Here is a 15,181-nt window from a genome sequence, read left to right as displayed (position 1 = left end):
CAGCAACTCAGTCACATGTCCTTGGCCACATTTTGAGCCCGAAACCTGTCTGCGATTGCTAGTTTCTCCTGATTTGGGTGCGATGCTCCGAGCCGATTTCTCAAAGTATGGGATGAAGTTCCACACCGTTTTCCCGGCCCACGGCGATGGAGAGAATTCGCTCTCTCACACGCAGAACAAGAGGAGACCGAACCCCAACGCCAAGAAGCCGGCGGAGCCGCAAAGACAGGGGAACATCCAGTTCTCCTCCAGTCCTCCTCAATTTCCCCTCTGTTCCCCAACCTCCATTCCCCGCCTCCGCACGCGCTAGAAATCTCCCACCTATCATAACGTTTCAACAACCCCAGACAACAACAGGGATCTGGCTCTTACTCCACACGCCATCCGGACCATTCCTAAACACACATTACGCGCACCAATGGAAGAGGCCATGTTGATGCTCTGAAAGTGAGCTTGGTCCGCAGCTGCGCCAATGGCAGTACATAAGACTCTTACCCCAACTCTCCCCCAATTCTCAGTATTTCTTGGCTACGCCTCTCTTCTTGGCCTCTTCTTGTTTCCTCTTGGCTTGTAAATCACTCTTGGCGTTCCCTTGGCTTCTACTTGGCCCAGCACAACCGCTCAAGACTCCAAGATGTCAACGGGTGTCACTGACGACGGGCACAACGTCCCCCGCGTCAACAGCAGCAGCGAAGATGCTCGCATTGACGAGAAGCACGATGCCGGCCACGGCGCGCACCACGTCGACGTTGCCAATTCCAAAGTCCTGGCCGACAACGACCTCATGAACGATGCCTTTGATGGCGAAAACCAGGAGCACCAGCAGGGCCTTTGGGAGGCTGTCAAGACCCACCCCAAAGCTTGTTTCTGGGCCTTCATCATGTGCTTCACTATCGTAAGTCCTCTGACATGACTCGCCACGCGACATCCGCGCTGGGCAATTACTGACGGATCTCGTACAGGTCATGGAGTCCTTCGACATGTTCTTGAACGGCAATTTCGTCGCGCAGGCGGCCTTCCAGAAGAGATACGGTGTGCAGGTTGCTGATGGCTATGCTATTGAGACGAAGTGGCAGAGTGCTCTCTTCCAGGCTGGTCAATGTGGTGCTTTTGTCGGTGTATTCTTGGCTGGCCCCGTTGTCAACAAGTTCGGCTACCGATGGACCACCATCTTTGCACTGATCCTCATGAACGCCACCATCTTCATCTCTTTCTTCGTAAGTCGCGCAACAACTATGTTCATCCCGTTCCGTTGCCTAACAGCATGCTATCTAGGCCCAATCACTCGAGGTCCTTACCGTTGGACAGGCATTGGAGGGTATCCCTTGGGGATTCTTCATTGCCATTGGTCCCGCCTACGCATCCGAGATCGTTCCTCTCGCCCTTCGAGGTGCCTGCACTGCTACTCTGCAGATGTCCTGGTCCATTGGCTCCATCGTCGTTGCTGGCGCTACTCTTGGCTACAACAAGCGTGATGATGAATGGGCTTGGCGTGCGCCTCTCGCCCTGCAGTGGATCTTCCCTGTAAGCCGCCCAGCCCGTCCGCCGTTGATCTACCGAAGCTGACATTACTTTCATGCAGACTCCCCTCATGGTCATCCTCTTTTTCGCTCCTGAATCACCATGGTGGCTCATCCGCCGCGGCCGCAAGGACGAGGCACTTCGCTCCATCAAGCGCCTTGGTCCTTCTAATGCTACTATTCAGCAGAACCAGCAGAAATATGCTATGATCGAGCGTACCGTCGAGATTGAGTCTCAATTGGGCGGCTCTCCCACCCTTCTCGACTTGTTCAAGGGCGTCGACCTCAGACGTACCACCATCACTTGCTTGATGTACGCCTCGCAGAACTTCGCCGGTAACCTGATTGCCAACCAAGCTACTTTCTTCTTTGAGCAAGCTGGCATGGGCCACGACCGCGCCTTCGACCTGAACCTTATCAACTCTTGCTTGCAGTTCATCGCCAACGTTCTCTCGTGGCCGCTGACTGCTTGGTTCGGTCGCCGCACCATCTACCTCTGGGGTACCGCCACCAACGTTACCCTCCTGATCGTCCTCGGCATCTGCGCTTCTATCGAGCAAACGAGCGCTACCAATTATGCTCAGGCCGTCTTGGGTATCTTGATCTCCTTCGTCTTCGCTGGTACTCTTGGCCCCATCTCCTATACCATCATTGCCGAGACCTCCGCTGTCCGTCTTCGTGCGCTGTCTACTGCCGTCGGTCGCGCAGCCTACTACGTTGCCGAGATCCCCATGATTTACCTGGCTTCTCAGCTCCTGAACCCTACCGGATGGAACGTCGCTGGAAAATGCGGCTACGTCTGGGGTGGAACTGCCATCGTCTGCTGGGTCCTGGCATACTTCGGCCTTCCTGAGCTCAAGCACCGTTCTTACCGCGAGACTGATATCCTGTTCAACCGCAAGATCTCTGCCAGGAAGTTCAAGTCTACCGTTATCAGTGTTACTGATAACGAGTAATACATCAAAGTTTTCGATTATCCTAAGAAAGGCATCATATAGACCCTGTATAATTCGCATCTAGACACTAAACAAATACTCCTTAAATACCAATAGAAATAATCTAGACCTAATCCTCCTTGGCGAGTCGATACATCAATGTCCCATGACCCAAGCTGTCGTAACCGCCTGAGTTTGGGCTGTAGTCGCCACCACCGCCCTCAACCTGGGCGCTGATGTTGCGGTTGACGAATTCCCGATACTCTAGTGACCAGGATGCATTCATACCCTTCAACTCTGCATAGTGTGAATACAGAGCTTCATATCCTGGCCGGATGTCGAAACGAGCCTTTTCTGCGACAACCTCCAACACCCCTTCCCAACTTGTGTAGGGAGTATACGGCACGGAGTGATTAGTGTTGTACTTGGCCACATATTCAGCCCTTTTTGATGAGAAGATCAGCCGAATCCATCATTTGCTGTTTAATAAGTTGGAGATCACTTACGCGTTCAAGATCTGGTGGCCGTACGTCGAGTACAAGTCCACGCCTTGATTCCAACCCTGCTGACCAATAACGCCAAGCAGTGAGATACACAAGAGAGCATGGGCTTGGTCACGACCTGACTCTTGCATCTGCATCAAGGTCTTGCCTGAGTCCTCCTCGGTGAAGTTTGCGATTGAGAAGTAAGGAAGTGCACCATTGGCAACGACCTCGGGTTGCCCGGGTAAACCGTTCTTGAAGTAGTTGACGGCATAATCGTACATCGTCCGATTTTCGGTAAAAATGCCAATCGACATCAGAGACGCGATGTTGCAAAGATCCCAGTTGGCATAGTAAAAGTTTGGTTTGTTGTAGTGGTGCTCGAGAAAGTCGTGGTTGTACTTCGCAAAGATGTTGCTGAGCATATCGCCAAAGGCATCCTGGCTGGTCTTAGGCCAGCCCGAGTATGTGCGCAGTAGTTCTGCGGCATTCGCGAACTGGTACCCGTACAAGCCCGCGGCAAGATACTTGTCCTCGGTACCGTTGATGTCGGTCAGGGTCGAACTCCAACCGTCTAAAATATCCCTAGCGTGGTCGGCATAAGAGACGTTGCCCCCGATGTGCCAGCGTAGAGCTAGCTGATATGCTGAATGAGCGTCGCGATATGCGTATCCGTAGTTGGCCTTTGGCTCGGTGAACGTCGCGTTTGATCCTCGAACGAGAACAGTCTGGGGTGTCGGAACCCATGTCGTTTGAGCGAGCTTTGAAGATTCGAGGTGTTGCCAAGCACGGTACCAGGGTTGATCCTGGGCTTGAACATGCTTCTTGATTCGGTTGAAGTCCTTGGCGCTGTGTAGTGCTCCAGGATGGACAAACCCGACGGATCCCGGATTTGGTCCAGCAGCTGGAGAGGCCCAACAGACAAAGCTTTGGCAAACAGCCGTAACGAAAAGAAGATTATTGACCTTCATGATTGAACCGGCCGGGTGGGGAAAGATCTCTATCTCTGGAAAACGAATCAAATCAGACTTGACGTTTCTTGCGTGACATTCAATAGCCGACTGAAGCCTTTTAACCTCTCTCTTCATGGCCGTATTTGATTCGAGGCCTGTATGAGGCCTGGAAATCTGCGCACTCCTCCGCCATTTACTCCACGTTTCCCCGCTATCACTCCGGGGCCAAGAAAGCGGTTCTACCCGCAATGTCACAATTCCCGAGAGCTGGCACGGAGGAGGCCGAGCATTCCCCCGATCATCCGGCGGCCCCGCTCATTTCCCGAGGAGTAATGAGCAGTACCCCTCTGACACCAGGAACACTTTTCAACATGTAAGAGCTGGGTCCAATTTCACATCCATGGATAGGTAGGTAGAATGTCCCCTCCTTATTGCAACTGCAACCCCCGCGTGTTCATTCATTCCGGAACGCCTTAGCTGGTCTTGCTATCAGACAAATCATTAATGATCCAATAAGAGGCCATGTGAATGAATCATGGTGTCTCATATCCTGGCGAGGCTACAACATGACACACAATCAGCTCACGTGATGCTGTACCACCCCTATTCCTCCTTTTGGGGTATGAATCGCTGCGGACATACATAGAAGTATTCATGAATAATGCAGTTCTCGGATATGATCGTACCTCTAAACACTTTCTCTCACTGAAGCATCGTACTCTCGATCAGATATTTCACATTTTCAAGATGGCATGGGAATTGTTCGGAGGCGGATGGGATTCATCTGCATTGGCTAGCTAATGGCTTTCTCAGGTGTCTATGGGGTCTAACGTCAGGTGCAGCCCGTCTGGGATATCCCTCCCTGACGTCACCGGAATTAAGATACTATCGATCGAAGCATATGAAGAGCGCAATTATACATACGTTCCGTGGATATTCGGAGCAGGCCTGCCGGGCTCTAAGCCCATCCCAGATCTGAATTTCTGTAACGTCACCGTCATATACACGCACCCCGGCTGGCACGATACCATCAAGTTGAACACCTTACTTCCTACCAATGATTGGAACGGCAGGCTCACGGGAGTCAGTGGAGGCAATCTCGCCACCGGGGTTGGAGAGGTAGCAGGGTTCTTGATGATGCCAATCATGGCGTCAGAACATGCAACCGCTACCAACGACGGCGGGCACTCGTCAGACGTTCTTGGCCCCGAGGCCAACGATCCTTCATAGGCCCTGGATAGCCCCGGAAATGTCAACTGGTCTCTTCACATGGACTTCGTCTCGGTCGCACTGCACGATACAGCAACCATACGCAAAGCCGTCACCAAAGCGTTCTACGGCACGTCACCAAAACATTCATACTTCTTTGGCAGCTCTACAGGTGGTAGACAAGATCATATGCTCGCACAAAGGTACCCACAGGACTACGATGGAATTATTGCTCTGTTCCCCGCCACAAACTGGGTAAAGGTCTTCTGGGCTAGCTACTGGCCGAAGTTTGTCATGGATAAAACGGGCGTGTACCCCAAGCCATGCGAGTTTAAGGACATAACAGCTGCAGTCATCTCTGCTTGTGATAAGCTTCATGGGGTGGAAGACGGCATCATCTCCCGACTTGATCTCTGCAAATTCGATCCTCACGAAGTCGTGGGCAACATCGCTGACTGCGACGGCACCGAGGTTGCTGTATCTTCTGCGGCTGCGGACATTACTCAGGCAACATGAGATGGACCTCGAAGCTCTGCGGGCGAGTTTCAGTGGTGCGGGTACGGGAAGGGAGCCGACTTGACGCAAGAAATCACCGGGCCTAGTCAAGTCAAATGCACTGAGGACTCCTGCGAAGCTAAGGGCAACCCTGTCTGGGTACGTTGTTGGGTCAAGAAGGACCCGTCCTTTGATATCAGCAAAATAACACACCAAGAGTGGGGTGACCTTGTACACGCCTCCATCAACGAATTCGACTCCATCATTGGAACCTCAGACCCTGATCTATCAGCATTCAAAGGAAAGGGCAACAGAATGATCAACTGACACGGAACTGTGGACGCTGCCATCCCGTTCAATGGGAGCACTAACCACTATGATCGTGCGTTGGCCAAAGATCCAGAGGCTCAGGATTATTATCGGTTCTTCGTGGCTCCGGGTGCTGGACACTGTTTCAACTGCGGACCAAGCCCGCCATTCTCCATGGATCCAATCATTCACTGGGTAGAAGATGGTGTGGCCCTAGACACGCTGCGAGCCTCTGGAGCAAATGGCCTCGGCATTCATGTGGAGAGAGATATCTGCATGTACCCCGGTATCCAACATTATTTAAGGGGCGATCCAAATGTCGCATCATCGTTTAGATGTGTGTAGGTCATTGCCTCATGGATTGGGAACAGCTGGCTTGGAAGATCTATTCTAGATATTGAGACTAGCCGATGGATGAGAAAACATACTTTGTGGCAAACTGTAATGTGTAATCCTCGAGGTCCATTCTAAGACGTCAAATTCTCAAACGATAAACCTTTGACATGCTCATTGGCAAAAACAGGAACCAAGTCGGCGACCATGTACCACCTGGGCTTCTCCATACCCTCATGGATTTCTCGACCCTCGATTCTGAGGCCCTGAAATTTGATGTTCTCTATCTGCCGCTGTTGATTGTAACCCAGAATCTGTGAAGGGTTGACAATTTTGGAGTGTTTCATGTCGAGTGACACGTTCTTGAAGACAACATCACGGATTCCACTTCCTGGCGCCGTTGTCCACATCGCGTTTTGCATAACACGGAGATTGAACAATTGACCCTTCGTGATCCGCTCAACTCTGACATTTTCTATGTGGATATCATGAAAGAGGTTCTCATCAGCCGCGTTGATGGCGATGCACCCTTGATACCACAGCTGGTTCTCCTCGTGATCCAAGATATCGATGTTGCTTATGCGAATGTTGCTGGTCGTCTCTGGTTTGGCAGGATTCCCGTGCGTACCCATATTGATGGCGTGCGCAATCTCTGGCAGTAGCACACAGTTTCGGATCGTAATGTTTTTCGAGTCGCCGTACCAGTCCCATCGATGGGAATAGAGAGCAATGGTGTCGTCTGAGTTCCGCAGGAAGCAGTTTTCAATTATGATGTTTGATGAGCAGAAGAAGTCGATTCCATCGCCGTTTCCAGCAAAAGAAAATGACCGGTAGCCGTCAACGCGAACACCGTCACATTCTCCGGCCGACAGACTGAAGCCGTTGGCCCCGATTGATGTGACCTTTTCCACCAGGATGTTGTTTGCGTTGCTCATGTGAATCGCCCCGCCAAGCTCCCTATGGACGTATCCGTCTTTCGGGCCGAGAATGAAGCCATGGCCTTTGACAGCACTGTTGGAAACGCCGACGAAGTTGAGTCTGCAGGTGATGAATGCACCGCCAGCGAGATAGACGGTCTTGCCTGACGGCACCATCAAGTTGACTCCGTCAGTGATATTTGAGTAAGCGGTCCCTTGATTGATCCCGGGCCCGAAGTACCAAATATCATCGGTATCTTGCGTCGGCGCGTTTGCGTCAATCTCGTTGGTAAGCAAGTGCAAAGCCTTCCACTTGTTTTTGTTGATCTCAAGCATAACATCGCGAGACTCGTTGAGTGTGAATGTGATCTCTCCCTCATGAACTTGAGTATCGATGCCGAGAGAAACCGGGCGAATGATTGCCTCTTTAACGGGGCAAGCCGTGTATGTTACTTTGATATCGACAGGACCGCTGATATCAAATGAGGCTAAGGCCACTGTATGTCTGTTGAAGTCGTTTCGTGTGATGTTGGCGTTGGCGACCTCAATGGCGTATGCTGGCACGCGAGTCCATTGCTGCTTCTCAGTGCTGCCAGGCGATATGGGACGGACTTCCACCACGAACTCGTCGTGAATGGATACGCCTGACGGGCTGTCATAGACCCTGAAAGCTGAGCGCGAAGCCATCCCCAATTGTTGAGGTGTTGTGAGGAAAGCCGAAAGGGTAAGAAAAACTAGGCATTCGAGTTCTTGTGTTCCTAATAAGCGTCGCGTGTCAGAGCAAAGGTTTTCGGTTCTGAAGTCAACAGAAACTCATATGGACGATCGAGATGTGTAGTCTCATTGCAACTGACGGAGTAAAATGCGGAGCGCCCCGCTCTAGGCCAAGGAGCCATTACGGGATTATCACCGAAGCTGATGTGTGCCGAGGCCAGGCACAGCGTGGGCTGACGGGATCGGGACAATTACCGGAGCATTCCCGAGCGCATCGTCAACATTTGACAAACCAGACAGGCTTTTCATATCGGGACTAACGTAGGAGTCAAGAAAAATGATTTGATCTGCAAGCAGAAGTCATCGCCGGATATTCTCAAATACCAATTCTGCTTGTGGAACCCGCAACCTGGGAAACACCAGACAAAAGAAACTTACTTAAAGGCGACACCAAGTTCCATCCTGAAAGTCTTCTTTGTAACCTGCCGGACTGCAATCGGAATCAACCTTAGGCCATGTCTTCCTCCTTGCCAACGATCTCATTTCTTCCGGCGAATTCTACAACACATTAGCTTCGTCGTCAACTTCTCCGGAAGGCGTTTCACTGACGGTCAACAGTGGTATACTTGAACTTTCTTGCGGGAATCTTGTTTTCGAAGAGAATATCAAGTTCACCAAACGGTCGGTCTTTTGTTTCCGGGAGACGGAAATAACACCACGTGTTGCAAACGAGATTAGTTCCAGCGTAAAACAAACCAGCCTTCGCTCCCCAGTTCCATCCTGATATCGATTAGCTGAAGACTCTGGGGCTTTTTTGACGACTGTTTGACTTACCAATCGGCGAGATCATTCGAGGGGTGAGGGTGTGTTCCACAATGCCTGTAACATTGTAGACGAAGCGACCGATCACGATGGTTTTGTAACGGAGTCTCCCGGACGGGGTTTCCGCAACGATAGGGTAGCAGACAGGTCCGACCGTGACCATATTGACCAGAGTTGAGACAACCAGAATGACGCCAATCGCAATCTGAGCTTTTGCATCCTTCGTGAATCCGAGTCCTCCGATCACAATGTTGCAGAAAAATAGGAATGTCAAACCACTCATGTAGAGCGTTGCACGTCCAACATGAGGAAACAGAAACCAGCAGATAATGCCACCGATAACGTAGCATGCAGACAATGAGATGTTCAAGTTGAGAGACTGTATCTCCGAAAAGCCTGCGGCTTGGAGGAAGGTCACTCCATAAGCTACTAGAGCATTGCCCCCTAGGATTTGGGCAGCCCAGACGACGCAGTTCTCCAGGAGAATCTATGTCAGAATTATAACACCGATATCAGGGTATTTAGTATAAACTCACAATCTCAGTCCGCCACAGATTGGTTCCTTTGAAACACTCAATGAACGAGGCGCCGTGAGTCTCGGCCTCCTCGAGTGCTGTCGTGTGTCTGATGTATGCCAGCGAAGCATCGACTTCAGCTTCGCGTTCCGTGGTGTCTTCTCGAAGACGAACAAGACTTTTCCGAGCTGTGTCGAATTTGCCACGCCTCACAGCGTTCCACGGAGACTCGGGTGCAAAGTAAGCTCCAATGAAAAGAGGGACGGGCCATACCCACTGAAGAAGGAATGGGAGCCGCCAGCCCATATCGCCGTCGATGCTAGCGACTGCTCGGACAACTCCAGCTGATAGTAAGATACCGGCGCCCCAACACATGCAGACGTAGGCTGTGACATACGGCCGAAGTACGGTTGGGACGACCTCACAAGCGTATGTTGTACTTAGTGTCTGGAGCCCGAAGATTAGTAATGAGTATCAGCGGTAAGAAAACACGATTCAAATACCTGAAAAACACCCCACGAGACACCGCACATGGCTTCGCCCCAGGCCAGCACGGGTAAGGATGGCGCGAAGCAAGGAATTGATATCATCACTGCCATCCATGCCATGAAAAACATCATTGTGTGTCTCGCCCCGAATCTGTCTTGACACCAGGCATTCACAACCAGGCCTGCGAGCTGCCCAACCAGTGCCGAGTTCGAAAGTCCGGATTGCCACTCAGGAGGGATGAGCTTCTCGCCGCTTCCCTCATCATACACACCAAAGCGATTCTTGAATTGTGTCTGTCCATAGAAGGAAGTGATCTATTTGTCATATGTCAGCCGAGTGCGAAACAACTAGTGCAAAGACCTTGGGGGGTCCCACAATGACAAGGTCGTATCCTTCCATAATAAGACTGGTAGACAAGAACAAGGCCCAGAAAACTGCCTTCTTGTACTTGACTAGAGCCTGACGGACGGTGAGCTTGCGATCGGCGGCATCTCCCTCTTGGGCACGATTAATAAGCTCGACAGTGTGGGCATCATTGAGATCGAATTGCTCAAGTTCCCTCGCAGTCGGGACAACCTTTTCAACGGCCATGTTCAGTTGCGACGGTTTGCAAGTCAGATTACTTGAAGAAGGAAATTTGCAAGCGAGAAGATAAAGAGTCAGATGAGGATTCGTGGCCACGAATTGACTCTTATTTCAAAGTTCGACACACCAACTGATCATCTACCAACGGCTAAAACCACCTGCATACAAGCTCTTTCATTCACTGTAATACGCTCCCCCATACCGGTAGATCCGGGGTAGCGGATCATCCCTGGTCGTCATTTGCGGGGAAGAATGAAACGGGATACGAGGAGCGCCCTGTCCTTGAGAACTACACGTGGTCGGAACACCATGCCATGTAAGGCAGCCCATTCCAAGCGGCCCAATAGGATAGATCCCCGCGATCAACTTCATCAGGCAAGAGACTCCCAGTTTGATCAGCACATGACATCAGCTTGGCTCGAGCAAATACTGGTCGAAAGGCGCCGCTGCCTGCGAAAGAGGCAATCACCCACCTCGAGTCAGGCCGGAGATCGAACCAAGATTAACAGCGGGACGGATGTGAGATACGGTGCCTTCTTAGGAACAACTTACGTCCAACGTGTTTTCTGAATAACAAGTGGCATTGATGCTATTCACCTGGGACCATCATCCGACACGGCGACCCAACCGACCCCGCACCGGGTGCCATGCCCGAGGCCGCATCGGCCGGACGCCCCGCCCGCCCGGTCATCATGGATTGAAAGTAGCCAGCCAGCTGTGTTACCGAGAAGCCAGGCTCGATGCTTCCCCGGTTTAGGAAGCCCAATGATTGCCCACACCGGCCAATCAGCATTTTTGCAATGGCTAGAGCATCGTAAAGTTAAACGCGAACGTTGCATTTCGACAAAGCTGTACTGGTTAATATTCATTCTGGACGTAGTGTTTAGTGCTGAAAATCACAAAGCGAGAGACATGCGAGAGAGAGACGAAAAGGTCTTTTCAACGTGGCCTACTTCATCTTCGTTCAAATCAACATGTAAATTCCGCCGAGAATCGGCCTCCATTGAAGCTGGCCTCATTTATCTCAATCACCGGTCTCGTGTATTCTGTCTTAAATCGCCACAATTTCATTAGTGTGCTTTGCCCGTTCTACGCATCTTGGAAAAAGCCGAGTTAGCATCCTCCAACAAGACACGAGGATCGTCGAATTCAATGATGTTCCCCTCGTCCATGACAGCAACCCGATCGAAGCCAACAATTGTTTCGAGTCTGTGCGCAATAGCAATGATGGTGCATCCCCTGAATTCTTCCTGCAAAACGCCCCATATGAGCTGCTCCGTCTCTAGGTCCAAGCTGTTGTTGGCGAATCGAGTTAGCCTTGAAATCAGGAATCGCAGGCTACAAGAAAGCTAATTGTAGTCTCTATTCTCAATACTCACCTGCTGGTGACTTCGTCCAGAACGACGATCCTGCAACGCCTCAGGATGGCTCTTGCGAGAGATAGCAGCTGCTTTTGCCCCTGACTGAGTGACTCAGGCTTCACACTACCTCCGAGGCCTCCATGGTCTTGCACGTGTTCGATTAGCTTTATCTTGCGGAGGGCTTCTTCAATTGCATGATCTGGCGATGCTCCATAAGGATCAAGAACCTCGCGGAATGTTCCACCGGTGACGAAGGGATCTTGCGGAATGGCGTTGATGCTTGATCGAAGGGTCGATAAGGAATAATCCTTGATGTCGTTTGTATCGATGATAATCTTCCCTCGTCGAACATCCAGCAATCGGAAGAGAGATGCAACCAATGATGACTTTCCGCTGTAGATTTGTTAACTCGAGGCCTGGCCTTTTCGACAGGTACTTGCACGGTATCACTCACCTTCCACTCCGGCCGCATATGCCGACTTTCTGCCCTGCCTCGATTACCAAGTTGACATTTTTGAGTGCGAGGTTCTCATTACTCAGGCTGGCAGACTCGGTCAGCATTCAGAATCAAGGTTAGCATGAGGCTTCTACTTACCCATACGACACTGTCAGGTTCTTGTACTCAATCCTGCCTGAATCTGGTTCGCGAATGATGACTCCATCCGAGTTTGAGTCATTCTCTCTTGGTGTCGTCTGCTCAAACTCCTTGATTCGTGCAACTGCAGTAATTGATGTCTCCATAAGCGTCCACCCAATCACAACCGATCGCAACATCTGACTAAGAGACATCAGATTGACCAGAGCAACTGCAGTGAGCCCAAGGCTTGATCGAAGCTTCAGACTAAGGGTCACGAGAAGCGTGACTATGACCACGACCACCATGTTTAAAACCAATGAAAGCCATTGCTGAATCATCTGAAGCAGGTAATTGGGACGCTGGGATGCATCGAGAAGCTGCTGGTTGCGTTCGACGTAATGCTGAGACCATCCAAAAGCTCGGACTGTGGTGATGCCTCGTAAGGTATCTAAGAAATGTGTACTACGGGGAAGTGGTGTCAGAGATTTCGTCGTGCCATGTCCAGACACAAAATAAGCCTCACTTACTACAGAGGGCTTTTGAGTTCAAGATCGAGGGGCCGAAGTTGCTGTGATGTTCGAAGATAGAACCGTTGAATACCGTAAAAGACCAACACCAGGAGCGGGTATGAAATCGCCAGCCACGGACTTGCGGTGGCGACCAAAGCGACTTGGGCTAAGGCGATGAATGTTGTTGCTACCGTGTTGAGCAGAGCAGCCGGCAGTTCGCCATCGACCGACTGAAGATCCTGAGAGAATCGATTGATGATGGTCCCTGAGTCTTTGGTGCTGGGGTAAGAAAATGATGCTGACATGACCGTTGACAGAAGGCTGTTGTGCAGCTTCTTTCCCGACCTAGACACTACCGTCGTCAGGCAATGGCGAGTGAAGAGAAACCAACAGATAAGACCAGTGGCCTGAAGTAAGGCATAGATGCCAAGATAGAAACTGTCTCTGGCTGTAGGATCCGTAGTCCACCAGTTCAACCAAACAGAGGGAAACGTGTATAGTGTTCCGAATACTCCACCGAGGAATATTAGTAACGCCGTGTTCGGGCTTCCCACAGCTCGGGCGAAGTAGCCGTAAGTTGCCCAATCACTGGGTGTCTTAGACGCTTGTTTCTGTGGGGCTGGAGTTGCAGTGCTCTGATCACGTTCGGTGTATGTAGTGCCAGGAGAATCTGCAGTATCTGAAATATTGTCTTCTTTTCGTTCATCCATCGGGTGATACTTGGGCTGTTCTCTGCGGCCGGGGTGGCTGGAAACAGGAGGCTCGCCAGGTGCAAGGTCCACCACCAAGTCTGCAGCAAGACACATATCCTGATCAGAGCAAGCCAAGATCGCAGTCATCTCTAAGTGGCGCAACAGCCCGCCAGGGCTCAAAAGTCGCTCATAGATGTAGGCCTTGGTCACGTTGTCCATCCCGCTGAAGACGTCGTCCAGAATGATAAGGGGCGTTCTTGCGTAAACCGCTCGAGCGATTGCAACGCGCTGTTTCTGTCCTGTGCTCAGTGCATCTCCGTTGTTCCCAACGTAGGTGCGGTCTCCACTCGAAAGCCTTTCAAAGTCAGTCTCCAGGTCCACTGCCCTAACAACCGTCTTGTACCAAGCGTTGTCAACGACACTTCCCCCAATGATATTTTCGTAGATGGTCGTGTTGGTCAGGTATGGCGTTTGGTCACAGAATCCAATGCCCGCCCCAGAAGATATCTCGACGATACCTTTAACGTAAGGCACTTCACCAAGAAATGCGTTGCAAAGTGTCGATTTACCACTGGCAACTGGCCCGGTAATTACTGTCAGCTGAGACTTGGGTATGCTGATGTTGACGTTGTGAAGATCCCATTGATTTTCGCTCCAGCCGAAAGCGCCGTCATAGATGGACAGAACGTCTCCCGTTGTAGTGTTTCTTCCAACGATGTCCACTACAGCTGTAGACTTTTCTGCTCCCGAAGCATTATCTCGACGACCACCGCGCTCCCTCGTGACATCTGACTTTCCCTCTCTTCGGTCACGATGTGAAGGAGAGTGGATAAAGTCAATGATACGTTGAAGACAGTTGGCAGCCCCGGCAAACATCGGAACGTACTGGAAAAGACTTGAAAGTGGCTGAGTCAAAATGACTACCAACGACAGAGATGTAAAGGCTTTGGCAACGTCGAAGGTGTTGTCTCCACTACCATTCGGAGAAGCTGATAGATAGATGGCGAAGCACACAACTGGAACGATGAAGATGGGCGCAAAAGCTACCAAATGAGTTAGTAATAGGGCGGAGGTTCACGCTAGATAATTATGAGCCTACTAACCGATGCAAAAAGATAAGACCATGATCATCCTAAACCCGTTGGCAAATTGTAGCTCTTTAACACGAAGTGCGTCCAATACTTTTTCAGACTGTTCGCCTAACCCTATCATTTTGATGCTCTTGATCTGCGAAAGTACAGAGACTGTGCGGTCTACATTCGTCTTAGACATCATTCACAATTCATCACCCACAGAATATTACGAGAGCTTACTGATTCGCGCCTGGAGAGCTTCCATCCACCGATTCTGACGAGGCATTGTGAACTTGTTGACGCACAGAGTGACCAGAAAGCATGCTGTGAGAAGTTAGTAAGGTTTCTGTCAAAGTTCTCAAGACTTCAGGTTGCCCTGTTACTCAAGGACCGCCGCTTGCCGGGTAAAACTGGGCGCATACGCATATGCAAGACGCCATATCGCCAAGCCAAATAAACGGGGTATCAAACTCACGTTGGGCTGTTGGTGAGTGAGATATCTCCTTCTTTCATGAGAAGTTGCATCCTGCACCCTCTACGTGGACTTGAAAGAGGCACAGTCTGGCCAGAAGGGCCTGCATTTGTTTGGGGCAAGAGCACCTTCCCAACGGAGAAATCGCACGCCTGCGGAGTTCCAAGCCATTCACTTCTCGTCTTCCAACATACCAGTCCTGATTGCGTGTTCATGCGA

General features: G+C 50.9%; 6 protein-coding genes across 6 annotated transcripts; 2 read left to right on the top strand and 4 right to left on the bottom strand.

The window, feature by feature from the left end:
- Positions 1–634: 634 nt before the first annotated feature.
- CGCA056_v007959 (General alpha-glucoside permease) lies at positions 635–2,476 on the top strand (the record flags this gene model as incomplete). The annotated part of the gene is made up of 4 exons (XM_037323207.1): positions 635–895; positions 963–1,217; positions 1,276–1,524; positions 1,583–2,476. The coding sequence occupies 4 exons, from the start codon at positions 635–637 to the stop codon at positions 2,474–2,476; spliced, it is 1,659 nt and encodes a 552-aa protein (XP_037177644.1).
- A 109-nt stretch (positions 2,477–2,585) lies between these two features.
- CGCA056_v007958 (uncharacterized protein) lies at positions 2,586–3,908 on the bottom strand (the record flags this gene model as incomplete). The annotated part of the gene is made up of 2 exons (XM_037323206.1): positions 2,586–2,898; positions 2,962–3,908. 2 exons carry the CDS (start codon positions 3,906–3,908, stop codon positions 2,586–2,588), a joined length of 1,260 nt encoding a protein of 419 aa, XP_037177643.1.
- Positions 3,909–5,036: 1,128 nt separating this feature from the next.
- CGCA056_v007957 (putative feruloyl esterase) lies at positions 5,037–5,615 on the top strand (the record flags this gene model as incomplete). Its single annotated transcript, XM_037323205.1, has 2 exons — positions 5,037–5,087; positions 5,121–5,615. The coding sequence occupies 2 exons, from the start codon at positions 5,037–5,039 to the stop codon at positions 5,613–5,615; spliced, it is 546 nt and encodes a 181-aa protein (XP_037177642.1).
- A 755-nt stretch (positions 5,616–6,370) lies between these two features.
- On the bottom strand, positions 6,371–7,840 carry PGLR2-1 (Polygalacturonase; the record flags this gene model as incomplete). The annotated part of the gene is made up of 1 exon (XM_037323204.1): positions 6,371–7,840. The coding sequence occupies one exon, from the start codon at positions 7,838–7,840 to the stop codon at positions 6,371–6,373; it is 1,470 nt and encodes a 489-aa protein (XP_037177641.1).
- Positions 7,841–8,375: 535 nt separating this feature from the next.
- Positions 8,376–10,284, bottom strand: CGCA056_v007955 (General alpha-glucoside permease; the record flags this gene model as incomplete). The annotated part of the gene is made up of 6 exons (XM_037323203.1): positions 8,376–8,425; positions 8,477–8,647; positions 8,702–9,176; positions 9,226–9,651; positions 9,867–10,007; positions 10,069–10,284. The coding sequence occupies 6 exons, from the start codon at positions 10,282–10,284 to the stop codon at positions 8,376–8,378; spliced, it is 1,479 nt and encodes a 492-aa protein (XP_037177640.1).
- Positions 10,285–11,348: 1,064 nt separating this feature from the next.
- atnG-9 (ABC transporter atnG) lies at positions 11,349–14,776 on the bottom strand (the record flags this gene model as incomplete). The annotated part of the gene is made up of 7 exons (XM_037323202.1): positions 11,349–11,571; positions 11,658–12,032; positions 12,094–12,180; positions 12,235–12,678; positions 12,744–14,460; positions 14,521–14,670; positions 14,731–14,776. 7 exons carry the CDS (start codon positions 14,774–14,776, stop codon positions 11,349–11,351), a joined length of 3,042 nt encoding a protein of 1,013 aa, XP_037177639.1.
- Positions 14,777–15,181: the final 405 nt, after the last annotated feature.

This window comes from Colletotrichum aenigma, assembly GCF_013390185.1.
Source record: "Colletotrichum aenigma strain Cg56 chromosome Unknown KSG_Cg56_contig05, whole genome shotgun sequence".
Lineage (NCBI taxonomy): Eukaryota > Fungi > Ascomycota > Sordariomycetes > Glomerellales > Glomerellaceae > Colletotrichum > Colletotrichum aenigma.
Note: the sequence above shows the minus strand (reverse complement) of the source record. Positions and strands in the feature narration are given on the sequence as shown.